The sequence below is a fragment of the Macadamia integrifolia genome, chromosome 8, assembly GCF_013358625.1.
Source record: "Macadamia integrifolia cultivar HAES 741 chromosome 8, SCU_Mint_v3, whole genome shotgun sequence".
Classification (NCBI taxonomy): Eukaryota; Viridiplantae; Streptophyta; class Magnoliopsida; order Proteales; family Proteaceae; genus Macadamia; species Macadamia integrifolia.
Genome location: NC_056564.1, coordinates 9,316,884 through 9,334,251, shown reverse-complemented (window position 1 = coordinate 9,334,251; position 17,368 = coordinate 9,316,884). Strand labels below are relative to the sequence as shown.

Below are 17,368 nucleotides of genomic sequence, written 5' to 3'. Positions count from 1 at the left end.
TTGAACTGATTTATGAGACATTATGATATTATTATTATTATTATTATAATCGTCATCATCATCATCATCATTTTAATAACTGGTATCTAGGTTTTCGGCTTGACTAATCTCACATGCCCATATTGATCCCACAATCGCATGGAAATGTCTGTCGCACATTGGTTGTATTTTTGTTGTCTTGTATCACAAAAGTCCTATATATTTTATGGGTTCCATGTCGATACATGGTTTTTACAATTGCCTAATTCAAATTTATAACGGCATCTTATATGTAATTATGCTAAATAATTTTACCATGTGAAATAAATGGCAAACAAACATTGAAAAATTTGACAACATATCAACAAGGTAAATTTTACATGTAAATTTGTCCATGTCAAATTTTACAAGCGGAAACAAACGGAGCCAATGGGAAAAAGAAATGAATGCTAACGAGATGTAATGGAATTAGGTATACTAGCGGTTTAGTGAGCGACAAATGAAAAATAAAAGATCTCAACCTTTTACAATCGTTGTCCTACGAAACCACTATCAACACCGTCACTCCACTGTCTTTTTTCCTCTTCTTCTTCTTCTTCTACCTTTCCCCTTCCTCTTCGTCTCCATCTCCGACTCTGTCTCCCTTCCATTTCTTAGGCCATGTTGTCTGCTCTAGCAAGAAAGCAACAAGATTCAAACCACTAAACAGAAGGTGATGAAAGAGAAGGAAATAGAGATGGAGGAAGAGAGGAGAGGAGGGTTTATGCATATCCTTCACCTGTTAAGCTTGATTTTCTTCCTTTTGGTCCTTTTCCTCGTAACCCACCTTTGTCTATTGAGTTGGTGGTGTTTTCATGGGCAACTGAAAGTTGTATGTTGTGACCGATTTAGTCGCACAAAGAAAAAAGAGAAAAAAAAAAAAAAAAAAAAGGCATTCATTGATCCGTTAATAAAAGGAAAAAAAATAAAAAATAATTGATTTGGGCTTTCTTTAATAGAGATCTCAGGATGTGGGCTTTCTTTAATGAAGATTTTAGGATGTGGGTTTTGATGGGTTTCGCTCTATAGCAGGTAATTCTGAAGCTAGTTCTTTAGGTCATTTGGGGGTGCCGTCGGCAAGAGGGTTCGGCGTGAATTCGTTGCCGTCGATGGAGGAAGCCGATGATGGGGCTCAAGTTTCTTCTCCCAACAGTATTGTTTCGTCTTTCCAAATGGATTTCCTCCATGTTCAGAGGACGTAGCAACAGTAGCAAAAGAGACAACACTGCTATTTATTTGGCTTGCTTCTTGAGTTTCTCCAGTTGTTGGGTTTCTCGAGATTGAATAGGGTGGATGTAGTCACTGGCAATGGCCATTTTTGGTCTTGTGGGCTCCGGCTTGGCTAGGCTAATTGTATTGGCCGAGCAGCTCAATGTAAATAGAGTCCTATCTTACTCTGAGCATGGGGAGGAATAAACTGCTGGCGCTGGTGTTGGTGGCGGTGGAAGTGGTGGATTTGATTTTGTGGATTACGTGGTGTGCTTGTGTAGGTTCATGAATGGGGAGCAGGTGAGGAATGAAGGGTGACGATTCAATTATTCTAGTCATACGATCCATATTTGCTAGCATTCCTAATTCCATTACATCTCACTAGCATTCCTAACCCTCTCCCATAAATAAAATCTAAAGATGTTTGTGTGTTCAATCTCATTTTTACCCAACCAAAATAAATTTTGAAACTCATGTTGAATCATCAATCATATAGTTTTAGTTAAGGGTGTTAATCAATTCAGTTTTGGTGTAAATGATTTGAAATTTGTAGGTAAAATTAAAATCAAATAATTTAATATATAGTTTCAAATATTGAAATCAAAATCATTTATAGATGTTGTGGATTCAAACAGTTTCTTAGGGTTTTTATATTTCATTAAAAGGGTTTTCTATATGTTCTCATGCGATTCAACTTTACACGTTTAGAGGACTTAGAGCAGTTGATCCATATTGGACTTCTAGGGAATCAAGTTGATTCTAGCCAATTATGACCGAATTGAAATGATCCTGTTATTGATTCCATGTATTGAACCTTGTTTGGGATCAGATTGTCCATAAAAATTTTGCAACATTTGTCCACTGAAAGATAGCTGTCCAAATTGTTATCTATTGTGAAATGGTTTGGTTTTATAGCAGGGGGATTGTCTTAACGTAAACATCAATGAAATGTGATGACTAGAAATAAAAAATTTCAAATGTTGGGCACCTTCCTAATTTCACTAAAGTTGGATAATCTAAGTGTACTTTACACACACAAAGGGAGGGGGGCATAAGAAGAACACTACCGGGTGATAGCATGGCCTCTATGATAAAAAACACTGAAGTTTCTTGATGGTATGGTTTTAGTCTCACTCATTCTCAGACCTAAAATCATTCAGCCTGATCAAAACGGGGCAAAATCGACCTTTTTGACACCCATACTCCTACCCCTACTTACAAGTAGGTTGCGTTCTTTTTTCACACAAATTTATGTGAAATCATACAATTCCCACATTATTTACCAAGATAATTTGGACATTTTTCCTATAATTATATGTTTGGATTCAGTTGCATCCATGGTTTTAGGTATTAATATTGAATCGGCTGTATGGTATTAATCTACCTGAATGACCCGAATCAAGTATGAGTATCGAATTCGATTGTATCCATTCTCACTATTTTTTTTTGTCCCTTCCGATCTCACCCCTCCCCTTCTCATGAGTCCATGACCGGTGGCGAGTCTCGTGACCCACAGTGGTTTTCTATTGTTTCCTTTCTGCCCAATAAATTAATGGCACCCGTGATTTAATAATAGTCAACGCTGCGGATTCCTTTCAAGTCGATTAGAACTCAACGGAAGGCCGGAGACATCCACCTCAATTGATCCCGGTTGGGTGTCGAAATGAGATTGATCGATTGATGGCAGCATCCCTACGTCTCCGGCTGCTATCTGCGGAGGATTCTAAGTCCAGTGTGACTGCGATCTGGTTCAGGAATCACAGCCTTTTCAATCTCGCTCTGAGGTAAAAAATCCCTTTCTTCGATTCCATTTCACTTATCACATATTATTGTATGATCATAATGTTGTGACTGACAACTGTTCAACGAAATCCTTGATTTTGATACCACTGAAACAGTGGGAAGGCTGGAATCCACCTATCAAAATCTTGGGGATAGGCTTTTTTATTATTATTATTATTATTATTATTTTTTAAGTTTCCCATTTTGCCCCAAATGCTAGAATTAGGGCGGAGAAACGTAGATAATCTTGTCACGTCGATCATTATTGAGAATAGATCGAAACACGCAACCTGTTGAGAGAGTCCTCAGTCCACAGATTCCACACGCTCCGCCTCTGTGTCTAGAAGAGACTAGGAGATGAAGAAGAAAATAGGTTTTATCAATCTTTTATGGTCAGTTTAAACAATCCCTTTTGTTTCCCCCTTTTTTTTTTCTTTCGTATAAGATTTCATGAGATTAATTCAAGTAATGGATTCCATACGCTCCGCCTCTGTGCCTAGAAGAGACTAGGAGACGAAGAAGAAGATAGGTTTTATCAATCTTTTATGGTCAGTTTAAACAATCCCTTTTGTTTCCCTTTTTTTTTTTTCCTATAAGATTTCATGAGATTAATTCAAGTAATGGATAGACCATTACTTGAAAGAAGAAGAAGAAGAAGGAGAGGAAGAAAAGGTGGTAGTAGAACTGGCCATCTTGGTCTTTCTAGCTATAAAAAGATATATGAATTGCTGGAGTTCTGCATGATTTTTTTTTAAAGCCTGTTGGATGTTTGCATGCACTTTACAAGATGGTTCAAAGGTATAAAGTAAAACCATACGATATCGAATAAGTTGGGAGGTTTCTAATAATTCGATCTGTTCATATTTGGGGAGATAAGGTGCCTAGTAGATGGTGAACAGCCTGACCGAATTAGGTTGTGACGATGCTTATTATTTTTTATAGTAATCAATTTTAGAGGGTGGCCCAAGGTGTTTGCATGATCAGTGCAATGCTGAGGATGAAGGGCCTGATTGGTTTTTTCATAAGGTGCCAAGGCCCAAGAAGCAATCAATGCGGCAGGGGGTAGGTTGCTGGGGGAGAGCATGCTATTGGAGTTGGGAGGTGACCCACAGTTTATGCTTTTCTCCTCCACCTCTATTAGTTGCCTAACAGAGAAAATGCCATGGATTATCTAATTCTCAGGCTAATGCCTCTCTTACTGGCTCTCCTGGGGTTAGCTGACTATTCATGCCTAAAAGTAAGAAGATGGTCACCTGTTGAGACTACAACTTTTACATAATAAACACAGATCAATAGAAGAGAAAAAGAAAACCCAGAAGAAATTATTCCTGTCATGATAATTATTTGAACATTTCATTTGAATGGAAATGGTTAGTTTTCTCATAATTTCCGTACTTATATGAATATGACAGGCAAAGAAACTGAGACTGGTCTGGATGCCTTGGATGAGATAGTGCATGCACGCAGAATATTCTTTATTGCGGACATGGTAGACATGAGGAGTGCATCAAGTGTGACCATAATTTTTTCATTTCTGTTGACCTTTGCCATTGTGGGGAGGGGATTGGTTGAGATTTTCTGATACATTCATTTCAGCAATCTATTTCTTCCAGTAGATTACATCAAATGGAGCATGCTGACTCTGCCCAGAGTCTTTTAAGTAGGGGAGGTTCTGGTATGTTGATTTTATTTACCGTGCCTTTTGGTTAGTTTCATTTGTATTCTCTGATGGCAATCTTATGGGATGAAGTGATTAAAAAAATACAAATCATATTCTCAATTGTATGCTTATAGACCTCCCGAGGGGGGGGGGCTTGAAAAAGTTGAACTGTAATGCTGTTTTGTTTTAAGTATTTGATATTTGTGACAAATAATTATCCTTCTGGGTCATAATATTTGTTTAAAAATATTTTGATAGAATTTAAGCATAAAGCGCAAAAGAGAAATACTAGCTTACTTCAAACAAAGATAGAAATAAAAAATAATCGCTTTCCTTAAACAATAAGTTTAAGAACTATTAGATTCCAACAATAGAAGTTAAATTTTGCGACACATGTAAAATATTAAACAATAACTAGTGTGTTTGCTTATTTGGTCCATTGGCAACAGCTGGAATGAAATGTAAAATTGATGCATTGAGAACTTATGAGGGTGAGGATGAAGGGAGTTGGTCTTAAACTTCAAAGTCTATGTGGAAATAAGAGTTTATAATCCATGACCCTTAATAAGATTTATAATTTTGAAGTGAAAATTCAAGGGGAAAGGATGTTTTGTGGGGCGGGTATTGAGAGAATATATTTTTTATTTATTTATTTATTTATTTATTTTTGGATGAATAAATAAATTTATACCCAAAGAGAAGAGAAAATACAAGGGGAAAAAGGGGGGAGGGGGAGGGGGGAGGGGGGAGGGGCTGCCAAAAGGCTCTAGGAGGAGATTATGTGATCATTTCTGATTGAGTAGGGGATTGGCTAGGAGCGAAAGGAGTTCAAGGATTTGATTTTTGAGGCAACATCGAAGAAGATGGCTTTCCAAATCCTATCCGGGGATCGGGAGTTGGAAGACCATCTACGAATGTTGCGCTCCATCCAGAGATGAGTGATAGTAGCTGAGAACGCTAGCTTACCAAGGATCCAGCGAATGTCATGTCAACCCAAATACATTCCCTGTCAAAGGGGAGAATTAGCCTGCAGGAAGGCCAGCAACGAGTAAGGACAGTTTTTCAGACTAGGGAAGAGAGGGGACAAGAGAAGAAGAGGTGGGGGATATCTCCTTGACCATTAGGGCAAAGGCAGTGGGCACGATTGACAGGGATGTGACAGTTAATAAGGAATGACTGCGTAAGAAGGCAGTTAGAGAGACATCTCCAAGTGGTGAAGCTGTGACGGGGGATATAGCCTTTGAACCAGGCGAGGTTACGCCAAAGAACAACAAGACCCGAGGATCTGACAAAGGACCAAGCAGAGGCAGAGGAGAACAACCCAGTGGAAGAGGGAAGCCAAACACATTTGTCTTCCCTACCACGATGACCAGGGGGATAGGGGGGAGAGAGGCCCACAAATCCGCAAGAGGGGGGAGAGGGAGGAGGAGTCCAGCACAGAGGGGAGAGAATGGAGGAGACCGGAGACGATTTGGGAAGGCTAGAGGAATAGATGATCCTAGGAGTGACAAGAGAAGAGAGGATACCTCAGGGGTGCCAAGGGTCCATCCAAAGAGAGGTCGACTGACCATTGCCAATTGAGATGGAGCAGGCAGTAAGGGCAAGGGGCTTGAGGTTGAGGATTTTACACCAAATCCACGAGGCATCAGAGGGGGAGGGGCGGGTCCAAAGGGAGTTATGGGTAAGGAGAGAGGAGAAGACCCAATCAACCCAGAAGCTCCGATGCCTGGAGGCAAGCTTCCAGATAAGCTTGAGAATGCCCACAGAGTTGACCTCTTTGATTCTTCTGATGCCCAGACCACCTTCAGACTTAGGCAGACAAACCTTTTTCCCAAGACAAAGGGTGAAGAAACTTGGAGGAATCAGATCCTTTCAAGAGGAAGGAACATAAGAGGCTTTCAATGGATTTGACAGTGGCAGTAGGAAGGACAAAGATCCCAGACTAGTAGAGATAGAGAGATTGGAGGACAGATTTAATTAGAACAAGCTTTTAGCATAGGAGAGGAGCTTGACTTTCTAGAGCTGGAGCCTTTTTTCTAATCAAATCAAGCATAGAGGAGCAATGGTGGATAGATAGCCTAGAAGTGATGAGGGGGAGGCCCATGTATTTGACTGGCAGGGAACCCAAGGAGAAGCCAGTAATACCAAGGAGAAGGATTGAATTTCAGAGGAGACACCAGAGAGGAAGAGGTTAGATTTGAGAAGATTGATGGAGAGCCCAGAAAGGGATTCAAAGGAATGAAGGGCAGGCATAATGGAAGAGATGGAGAGGGGGTTTGCTTTAGAGAAGATCATGATGTCATCTGCGAAAGCAAGGTGAGTGAGACAAATGGATTTACACTTAGGGATAGGGGGAGATCAGGTGGAGATCAGAGGCCGACTGGATGGAGCAGGAGAGAACCTCGAGGGAGAGAGAAAAAAGAAATGGCTAGAGGCGGCAACCTTGGCGGATACCCGTCCCGGCTGGGAAGTACCCAGCAGGACTACCATTTACTAAGACAGAGAAACGGTGAGTGGAGATGCAACAGGAGATCCAGTGGACAAAGGAAGGGGGAAATGACATTTGGAGCAAGACTTTAGAGACGTGGTCCCAACTAATGGAATCGAAAGCCTTATGAATATCAATTTTGAGAAGAGCAGAGGGGAAATGATTTTTCCGGTTAAACCCTTTGACAATCTCATGACAGAGAATGATATTGTCAGCAATGCTCCTCCCAGCAATGGAGGCAGATTGGTTAGGGCAATCAATGACTTTCCCAATCCTTTTAGTCAAAATTTTGGCTATGAACTTATAGAGCAGATTGCAGAGGGAAATAGGCCTAAAGTCATTCATTGAATCATCACCTTCCTTTTTAGGGATGAGGCAGAGGAAGGTGTGGTTGATCCCCTTGATCTGGGAAGGGTTGAGAAAGAAGCTCCTCACGGCAAGGATGAGATCATTACGGATAATGTTCCAACAGGAGGAAAAGAATCCCATACTGAAGCCATCAGGGCCAGGGGTTTTGTTGGCCTTGTGAGAGATGATGGCAGAGAGGATTTCCTCATCAGAGGGAATAGATAGGAGAGAAGGGAGAAGGTCATTTGGGATGAATTTGTTGAGGAGAAGGGGGGGGGGAATAGGAGGGGGGAGGGAAGAAGAGGCTGGGAGAAGATTCTCAAAAAGTGGGAAACAACCTCAGCCTTGATTTCCTCAGGATGGAGGAGCTCCGAACCAGTGGGAGTTAGGAGCTTAGGGATGGTGCTAGCATTGTTTCTAGCTTTGAGAGAGCGACAGAAGAAAGCAGAGTTGGAATCTCCAAGATCAAGCCACTTGATGCGAGCTTTCTAATGAAGGAAGCTCTCTTCTTGAGTAAGAAGCAAAACAAGCTCAGAAGCAGTGGACTTCTCATTTAAAGCGAGGACTGGATTAAGAAAATCGAGCTGGATTTTAGATTGGATGAGAAGAAGCTTGTCCCGACAAGAGGAGACACGGGAGAAGATGTTACCAAAGGTGGAGGAATTCCAAAGCTTAAGGGTTGCTATGACGGACTTGAGCTTTTTGGCAAAAGCAATAAGGGGAGGGAAGGAGCGAGGAATGGGGATGGACCAAGCATTTTGGACAATAGAGAGAAAGTCTTGATGGGAGGTCCACTTATTAAAAAATTTGAAAGGTTTAGGGCCGAAAGAATAGAAGGGGAGAACATGAAGATCAATGGGACTATGATCTGAGATGCCAGGGAGATCAAAACAAGCATGGGAGGAAGGAAAGGTCTCTAGCCAGGGCCTATGACCAGGAACTTGTCAAGCTTATAGGTAACTCGGAGAGAGCCAGCTCTACGGTTATGCCAAGTAAGCTTAGATCCCGGCCATCTTAGATCACTGAGACTAAGGTCATCGATGCAGTCTTTGAAAGTGTCGACCGCCAGGGGGTTAACGGGGTTACCGCCATGCTTTTCGTGGCTGAATTGGATGACATTGAAATCTCCCCCAATCCCCCCAGGGACGAGAGTCAAAGGAGGGAGAAAAGGAGAGGAGATCAGACTAAAGGGCGAGCCTATGAGAGGCAAGGTTGTGAGCATAAATGATCAAGAGAAAGCAAATGAAGGAGCCAGAAGAATGGGAGATAAAGCTCAGAAGAGCTGGCTCTGGAAGCAGAAGAAGGAAGCCTAGAAGATGGAGGTTTGGTTGGAGGAATTGATCTAAGATTAAAAGTGGCAGGTTTGGAGTTAAGAGCGGATTTAGAGCGCAAGGAGGATCTGGAAGCGGAGGTGGAGGATTTTTTCTTCTTGGAGCCCCAGGAGACGGGGGGAGGTTAGGGTGGGTAGGGGAAAGCGAGGTTTGGGGGTTAAAAGTGGTGTAATGAATGAGAGATGGAGGGTTAAGGCTACTGGATGTTGTAGGGGAGGCTGGGATATGGGGAGTAGGTAACAGAGAGGTAGAGGCTTGGTTGTGGGTAGCTGCATGAGAGCTGTAACCAAAATTCTCTATAGCCCGAGGGGGGCCAGAATGAGAACTAAAGTGAGAACAGTCCGGCAGACTCAAGGGAGTCCTAAGGACATCAGCAGAACTAAGGAGAGACCTAGGGGGGTCGGTTCGCAAAGCAATTCCAAGGCGTGAATTGTGTAAGGTGGTGGCAATCTCGGTGGTGCCTTCTAAGGCCATGGCATGCGCCTCTGTAGACTGGGAGCTAACAGAGGTGTTACGGACGGTGTTAATTGGGGCATGAACATCAGCATCATAATTGATCGTGAGGTGGGGATTAGAGGTTAGCGGCACCTCCTTGTCAAGATGGGCAGCAACTGAAAGAACATTAGCGGCAGCGGCAACGGCAATAGGATGAACGTCAGTGGTAGGCGAGGAGCTCATGGGAGCATCAACAATGGCGTCGGCAATAGCTGGAAGGACATTGGCGGTAGCTAAGGGGCTCATGGGAGCATCAGTGACAGCGATAGCGGCAACTGGAAGGACATCAGCGGCCGGCAAGGGGATCTTGGGAGCATTGGCAACGACGGCAATGATAACTAGAAGGTCATCAGCGGTAGGCAAGGGGCTCGTGGGAGCATCGGCGACAGCAGTAGCAACAACTGGAAGGAGATCAACAGCAGGCAAGGGGCTCTTGGGAGCGACGACAACAGCACCAGGAGGGAGGATGGCGGCAGAAGAGGGGCTCGTGGGAGCGGCAGGCGAGGGTCTCACTGGAGCGACAGAGAGCTGTGGAAGCGAGGGCATCAGGACAGGGGAAGGCTTGGACTGGGAGGTCTCGGGGTCGTCGGAGACCACAGTTGGCAGTGGGGAGCTCAGGGGAGCCACAGAACTCAAGGGAGAATTCAAATCCAAGACAATCAAAGACACAATAGAGGGTTCGGGTAAGGCGGGTAAGCATGGAGGATGTACCGGGTTATGAAGGCTGGGTCGGGTTGGTGGTGGTGGGTTGGCCTGGTTTATGGGTATGGAGCGTTTGGGTGGTTGCTGGATTGGGTTGTATAGATTACTCGGGTAGAGTGGGTGGTTCGATGGAAATTTAGAAAACATGTTTAGAAGTTGGGCCGGGATAAAATAGTGTAGGGGCTAGAAATTTGGTTCTGGAGGTGTAGGCGGTTCAGGTTCAGGTTCAAGTTCAGGTTCAGGTTCATGTTCTGGTTTAGGTACAGATGGATTAGCCGGTTGGTCAGAAGTCTCTGGATTAGGAAGGGGCACAGAGGCGTTAAAAGGAATCGAGAGAGAGGGAAGGGAGAACGAGAGGTCCGCGGGGCAGCCAAAGGGAGGGTGCCAGACGGAAGAGGGAGCAGAGGCGGGAGGGGGTCAGACGAAATCAGGTTCGAAGGAAAGGCGATTGAAGACCCAGAGGAAGGAAAGCTAGAAGAGGGAATGTCAGAACCGACAGGAGAAGAGGACAGGTTTGCAGGTGCGAGAAGGGGAGTTGTCTCAACAGAACCATCAGTAGCGTCTTCCAGCGTCAAGATCGAGAATGGATTGTGACCGAAGGGCAAAGGGTCAGTGAGCAGACCAGTGGTCTAAGATCAGACTGAACATTGGCAGTAACATCGCAAGGGGCTTCACCGGCAGCTGGTTGTGACCTGGCTCCGAAGTATTTTTCTTTCTATTTTTTCTTCTGTATGTTTGCACTGTGAAGCGAGAATCATCAGGGATAGCTTCTTGAGGTCTGATGGATTCAGCAGCAGGATTGGAGTTGGTGCATAGAGCCGTTGTGTGGCCGAAACATTTGCATAGAGTACAGATGGGAGGCAACCAGTCGTATTTCACTTCCTGTTCAAAGGAGAAGCCCTCTCCATCAATGACAGTGATCCTTGATGGTAGAATCTGTTCCGCTTGGACTCCGATGCAGACGCGAGCGAAGGACAAGCGATCCTTAGCTTTCGTTCTTTTATTGGAATAAAGAGGTTTTCCTATAATGGAACTGATGAGACTAAGCCCTTTGACACACCAGAAATAGAGCGGGAGGTTAGGGAAGATAACCCACAGGGGAATGGACTTGGGTTCAGATTTGGAAAAGGATAAGTGCTCATCCCATTGACGGAGGAATATGGGTTTTTTCCCCACATACCACGGACCTCCATCAATGGCAGCACTGCAATCAGAGGTGGCAGCAAAGTTGAAGACAAAGATGCCATTTTCTAGCATGTAGATGGAGAGAGAGATCCAGCGGGCTTCCATTGGTTCAGCAGGGAAGCTTTAACTACCGAGAAGGGGGGGCGGCTTCCAAGGAACGAACCAACGACACAATTACTCCACTTGGAGATTTCAGAAGCTAGAAGACCAGGCGGACAGAGACCAACAGGGATAGAGTTGCAGATGGAAGTAGGGTAGAAATATAGGGAGTGGCCAGCAGAGGGAGGGAGAGGAAAGGTGGAGGAGGAGGGAGGAGGAGGGACAGAGGAAACAATAGATTTCCAGGGCCGGGACTCAATAGATTCAACAGGAGAAGAAGGAAGAGGGAGGATAGGCAGGGCGGAGGGTAGGGAGGGGTTCGAGCCAGGAGAGAGAGACAGAGGCTGGGAGGAGGTAGCAGGTGGAAGGAAGCTTCCAGCGGCATGGGCTGCCGGAGAAGGGTAGTGTGGCATACAGTCAGGTCAGGTAAGGTGGGAACATGTTTAGGACGCCGGGGGCCAAACTATATCTTTTTCTTTTTTCGTCATTTGGTGCTGAAACTGAAGTTTCTTCTTCCTGCTGGGTATTGAGAGATTAGATATATGGAGAGAAGGCAATTGTTGGAATGATCAGGGATGCAAACCAAAAACATTTTCTCATGCTTGCAACAACCATGGTTTGCAGTCTTACAATATTTAATTGGGACAGACAAGTCAAGATGGTTTGTGAGATATTACTAATGCACCGTTATTTCATGAAGAAATTGATTATGTGTGGGGGTTCCTATTTAAAAATTAGGTTTAGACTTTGGACCTGTCGCCTTGCCCCACTAGTGTTGGCAATCGGTGCAGTTTCTCAATATCAAACCCTGTTTTTATTTAGTAATGCTTAATCCTTGCCCAACGGCTCCAACCTGACTGATTAATTATGGAAGGGCTTCCCAATTCATAATTTTGAGTGCCCTCCATGAATCATGATCCTTCATAAATTTATACTTATGCATACCTTATAGGAAAGAGGGGAGAGAAATAGATCCACTGTTAAGTGTATTGTAAATCTTGGAATCTATCTATAGAAATCTCTGTGAAGTTCAGAAAGGATATATGCAGAAGAAGCCACTATAGGTGGTTAAGATCAATAACATTTATTTTGTCATATTCTATCCTTTCTGTTGAAAATCCTAAACAGTGAGATGATTGTTTGGAGAATGTCTGTTAAACCTTGGTCTTTTCATGACCTGTATGCTGATAACTTGGTCTTCGCAAACCATTATGCTTTCTGCCTGTCTGATAGCTTATCCAGAGAATTTCTGTGATACCTTGGTCTTTGCAGATTTCCTCATTAGTAAGACCCTTGCCATAGTTGGATAATAGATAATATTTTCATTTTGGTGCAGAAATGGAAAGCAGTTTTCTGGAGTCGGGTCTCTATATCACATCTTTAGCTGCTACAATTTTTATTGCTGCACTTTTCACAGTTGGGCTTTTATTCATTACATTGCTGATTGCATTAGCGTTCATGTTGCAATCCTGTCAAAGTAGGAGTTCTGGAGTTATTGAGCTTCTGCAAACAAGTGATGACTATGGTTATTGCAAGGTTTTTACTCTACATGCAGAGCTTAATGCATTGGAAGCTGATGAATTTCCAAAAGTTTGCAAGACACTTGCCATTCAGTATGTCAAAGAAGGTCAATATCTAAGAGATTTGAACTTAAGCATGTCAGTGGCAGAGAGCTACTTGAGCAGTTTAGCACCAGAAAATGATGGTTTGGATGTTGTATTGATCGATTTGGACGATTTCTTTCTCTCAAATCCCCATAATCATCAACTGCACAACCGGTAATTTTTAGTGAACTGGTGACTTCCTCTTGTAGTACTGTTGGACTTCTCCCCCGACATACCAAGATTGTTGTTGTTCTTTTACTTAATAATAGCTAGGTCAAGATATCTTAACATTTGGCAGCTCTTTAATTACTGTACAGTAGCACTAGTTCAGATTCATTAAAGTAAGACCTGCTGGTGATTTTAACTCATGTTAATTTGAAGTTCAAAACACTTTTACCTTTTTTCCCTTCCTGTTGTCTTGTTTGTATTCGGTAAACCATTGTATCCTATGGAATATTTCTTCTGCTGACTGCATGATTCAAATTGGTGTCATCAAAATTGAGTGCTGCTAACCCTTTCATTATCTGCTTTGGCAAAGACTTGGTCAGCATGACATGAATGAATGGGCTGAAGAGGCAAAGCATTTAAAGCACATGCTTGTTCTAGGATTGTACAAGAAGCTTCAAACACGACGTTGGTCTTTGATTCTTATCACCAGGAAACCTGAGGAACAGCGGAATGCTGTCCAAGAGAGTCTCATTGTTGCAGGATATGGGGGTTGGTCTTCCTTGATTATGAGGTAATGTCAGAAAGCCCTTTGGTAAATGATACCTGGAGATAGATTATTCTTGTATTGAACTTTCCCTAACAAACTCTTTAGCTAGAGCATCGCATTGCCTAAGCTAAATCTACAATCTTCTCTTATATGTGGTGTTCTGTTATTTTCATAAATTCTTCAATGTACTTAAAAGAACAGTTTCTTTGCAGATCAGATAGTGAAATGCAAATGGCGAGCTGGGAATACTTCTCCAGGAAAAGGGAACATCTGCAAAACCAGAGCTTTCGTATCAGAAGTGTGATTAGCAGTCAGCTAGATGCTTTAACTGGACCATGCTTAGGAAAGCGTAATTTCAAGCTTGCAAACCCTATTTATTACAGGTTAAAGGATCAGACTCGAGAGCATCCAACGGCAAAGATAGTATAATGTCCATATTTACATTGTCCATGATCTGTCTCCTGTAAATACTAAAGATTTTTTTTTCTTGGCTACAAAATAGAACCTTTCAAGAAGAATCCTGGTGGGTACTCATTATTCCCTATTCCATTCCAAAACACCTCTGAATTCGGCCAATTCATGGCCAATAGTGTTGTCTTTATATGTACATATATCCTTGAACATGAGAGCTAAGCAAAGAAGATTCATTGAAAATTTGATTGAATTTGGTCTAATGGACATTTTGGCACCGTATTCTTGAAGTTCTATTGTGTTCTTTTTCCTTCTTCCCCCCCCCCCCCCTCAAAATGCATGAGAGAAAATCTGGTAAGAAAAAATGGACTTCTTGTGATGACATATATGAAATTCAAACCAAAACTAACAAAAAGACAAGATGGTCAATGAGAATGAGCATTTTTTATAACCATTTCACTGAAATAGAATAGCTCACAGCTAATTTTGGATCAGTTTTGATAGCAGACCCATCTAGATCAAGGGTCCTCTATGTTTTCAATGACGGCCTTAATTATTAGACCAAACTTCAAGGGGCTGCTTCTATTGAAAACCCATACCCATGGCTGGTGGTATTGGTTTAGGATTCGGCTCTTCGCAGCCCCATGCATGTCTATGTCTGGTTAGAGAGTCGGGGATTCAGATCCGTTCGTTTAGGATTGGTACTCATGCTTCTGCTGGAATTTTCATGGTGATCCGCATATTATTGATCCAAGAGTTTTGACATTGACATGGCTTGAAATCTAACATGAATCAACTCCTCGAATACCCTTGTTTCACCAGCAACAACAAAACTACAGAAAGGGACATACATTACACCACATTGTACCTCTAAATTTAAATCTAAAAATCATAACAGAGCTAACCATCAGAAGGCTCGTTTGAATTTTAATACACGACTAAGTTTAGAAACATAATGGATTTCAATGAAATCATAAGCATCCTTGTCCTCAGTACAGAGAAGGTCCCTTCATGTATCGCTCCTGGTAGGCTTATCCGACCTCACAGTCACCTGCATCACAATTCAAAAACAATTCAATTCCAATTCCCGACTCTCAAAAAAAAAAATGTTAAAATGATTTCAATGGTTGCTTGAACTTTGATCTTTGGATTACCTTATCGCCAGTAGCAGGGATCCAATCGTTGGTTGCTGGGTTTCCCCTGCTAGAAGAGTGGCAAGCAGAGCAGGTAGTGTCTGGTGCTATCTTAAAGCAACTTCCTCCATTGATGTTCTCTGTCCCAATGAATCCCGTCCCAGTCTGCAAAGCAAACAATAAAAACGAAGTGAAAACCTTTAGAGATTGGTTCAGAATCCTCTATAGATGCACCATCCAAACCCACATTAACTGAATTTCATACCGTGTGGTGTTGCTTGTCCACGCAGTTGAGATCTTTGTAGTATTCCGTCTCCACATATTCCTCTGTCGCATCATTCCCCTTGTAAACCAATTTCTTTGATAAATGTAGGCACAGAACCAAACCAGAATCAGATAAGGATATACAAAATCCAACAACATTAGGGATTTATACAAGGAACAGTAAACAAAACCTGGGGATCGTTCTCGAGCTGCTGAAATTTGACGAATTCGGGAATGACATCGGAGGTGTTACCAATGGTGTCTGCGTATTGAGAAGAATACTCACTGCGCTGGGGCTTGGAGTGGCGTTTCGGAGCCAATCCATCGAAGTAACCCCTCGTTTCATCCTCGATTCTCATCTCTTCTTTCTCTGAAAGATGAACGTCGCTCCTGTTCGGCCTCCTTTCCGCCATTCTTCTTCTGCGTAATGGAATTATCAAAGATGAGACCCAAGAATCAAAACCTAAAATGTGTGATTTATAGAAAGAACCTGGTTGAGATATTTTCCGCAACTGGAGCACTTTTGGTCTTTAAGGATTAACGTCACCCGACAGCCACGTCGTTGTGTTGTGACTTGTGAGAAAAATATCTGCGCTCTGAGAGTTAAGAAGGGGGACCAGGTGGATGATTGTATACTGTGAATTTCATTCACTGAGCTTTGAATTATTGATGCAAGGTGGAAAAGAAAGAACAGTTCACAAATGCTTAGGTGGGGACGACGACGAACCGAAGAGCTCAAATAGAGGTGAGCGAAGTCGGAGTGAATAGTTCCGATCCTCTTCACGTGGACTCTGTAGGGACTTGACCCAATCCTGTTCCAGACTTCTTAGTTTCGTCTGATGGTTAATATTGTAATAAAATACAACATCGCTGGACTCTGGACTGGGTTGTGTCCTTCCCAGCCCGTTTTGTCCTGATTAGTAGGTTTTGGCCCACTTGCTGTTTCAGTCTCGTGGTCTTGAGTCTCCGGACTTGTCCATGCCAGACCAATGGCCCAAAGCGACAAACATTGAATTGTCAACTCATTTCTAAATGGTGCAACTTTTTTTTATGAAGATAGAAGAAAAAAAAAAAATCATTACCTAAAAACAAAGAAGAGAAATTACTTCTATGTTCATATTATTAGTCAGGGAGATGGGAGAGTGAATGGTTATAGAAGTCAAAGTCAAATGTTTAACAAAAAACACTACATGGTGTCATTAAAGTGGTAAATTAACATGTTGTAACCACTCTTATGTTGTTGTAAAAGTTTTTTTTTTAATGTAAGATTAAAAAATAAAAAAATATATTTTAATGTAGTATTTATGAGAAATTTCAAGATTTATTCTATCAAAAATAGAAATAATAAAAATTACCCTCGTTAAAAGAAAACAAATGTTTTTACCAAAAAAAAAATGTCTTTATTCTTTGGCATCAAAAGTTTATTAACCTTTTGGTGTTGGCGTGTGGGTCAAGTGATTTACCAATATATGTATATATATATTATCTTAAAAGATCAAAAAAAATAATAATAATAAGGTTTCAAAGTGGATTATCTTAGTTCATCACCATCACCTCAAATAAAAAATAAAAGAAAATGTATTATCTTAGAAAAAAGAAAAATTTAAGGGTAGCACACTCTGTGTTTGAGAGCATAGCTGCACCTACACATAATGGTGTAAAATGACCACCGCACCTTGATTAATGTTCGTGCACACGCTGCAAAGGTTCAACTTATTAGTTCACCTTTTAAGTTATAGTAAGATTTTTCCATTTCTAAATCTACATTACTTTCTTCTTTTTTTTTTTCCTGCAAAAGGTCTTGAGCACAATTGTGGCTTCTGCCATTTGAATGAGAAGAGGGAGATATTGTGTACCAGGTAGTACCATGCCCTTAACTAAACCAGCCATGAGCAAAATATCTCAGCCCAACCTTGAATTGGAT

General features: G+C 42.1%; 2 protein-coding genes across 5 annotated transcripts; one reads left to right on the top strand and one right to left on the bottom strand.

The window, feature by feature from the left end:
• The first annotated feature begins 2,665 nt into the window (after nt 1-2,665).
• On the top strand, nt 2,666-14,300 carry LOC122087378 (uncharacterized protein At2g39920). Of its 3 annotated transcripts, none has more exons than XM_042656480.1 (5): nt 2,666-3,011; nt 4,422-4,684; nt 12,654-13,095; nt 13,460-13,660; nt 13,849-14,300. In XM_042656480.1, the coding sequence occupies exons 2-5, from the start codon at nt 4,636-4,638 to the stop codon at nt 14,063-14,065; spliced, it is 909 nt and encodes a 302-aa protein (XP_042512414.1). In that variant the 5' UTR covers nt 2,666-3,011; nt 4,422-4,635; the 3' UTR covers nt 14,066-14,300. The 3 variants fall into 3 exon arrangements, with proteins under 3 accessions (XP_042512414.1, XP_042512415.1, XP_042512416.1); XM_042656481.1 differs by lacking the exon at nt 2,666-3,011 and adding an exon at nt 3,251-3,401; XM_042656482.1 differs by lacking the exon at nt 2,666-3,011 and adding an exon at nt 3,419-3,557.
• A 530-nt stretch (nt 14,301-14,830) lies between these two features.
• Nucleotides 14,831-16,147, bottom strand: LOC122085946. Of its 2 annotated transcripts, XM_042654573.1 has the most exons (5): nt 15,935-16,147; nt 15,636-15,864; nt 15,446-15,538; nt 15,202-15,345; nt 14,831-15,098 (listed from the first exon to the last, which is right to left on the bottom strand). In XM_042654573.1, the coding sequence occupies exons 2-5, from the start codon at nt 15,855-15,857 to the stop codon at nt 15,057-15,059; spliced, it is 501 nt and encodes a 166-aa protein (XP_042510507.1). In that variant the 5' UTR covers nt 15,858-15,864; nt 15,935-16,147; the 3' UTR covers nt 14,831-15,056. The 2 variants fall into 2 exon arrangements, with proteins under 2 accessions (XP_042510507.1, XP_042510506.1); XM_042654572.1 differs by lacking the exon at nt 15,935-16,147 and having other exon boundaries at nt 15,636-15,914.
• Between the last annotated feature and the right edge of the window lie 1,221 nt (nt 16,148-17,368).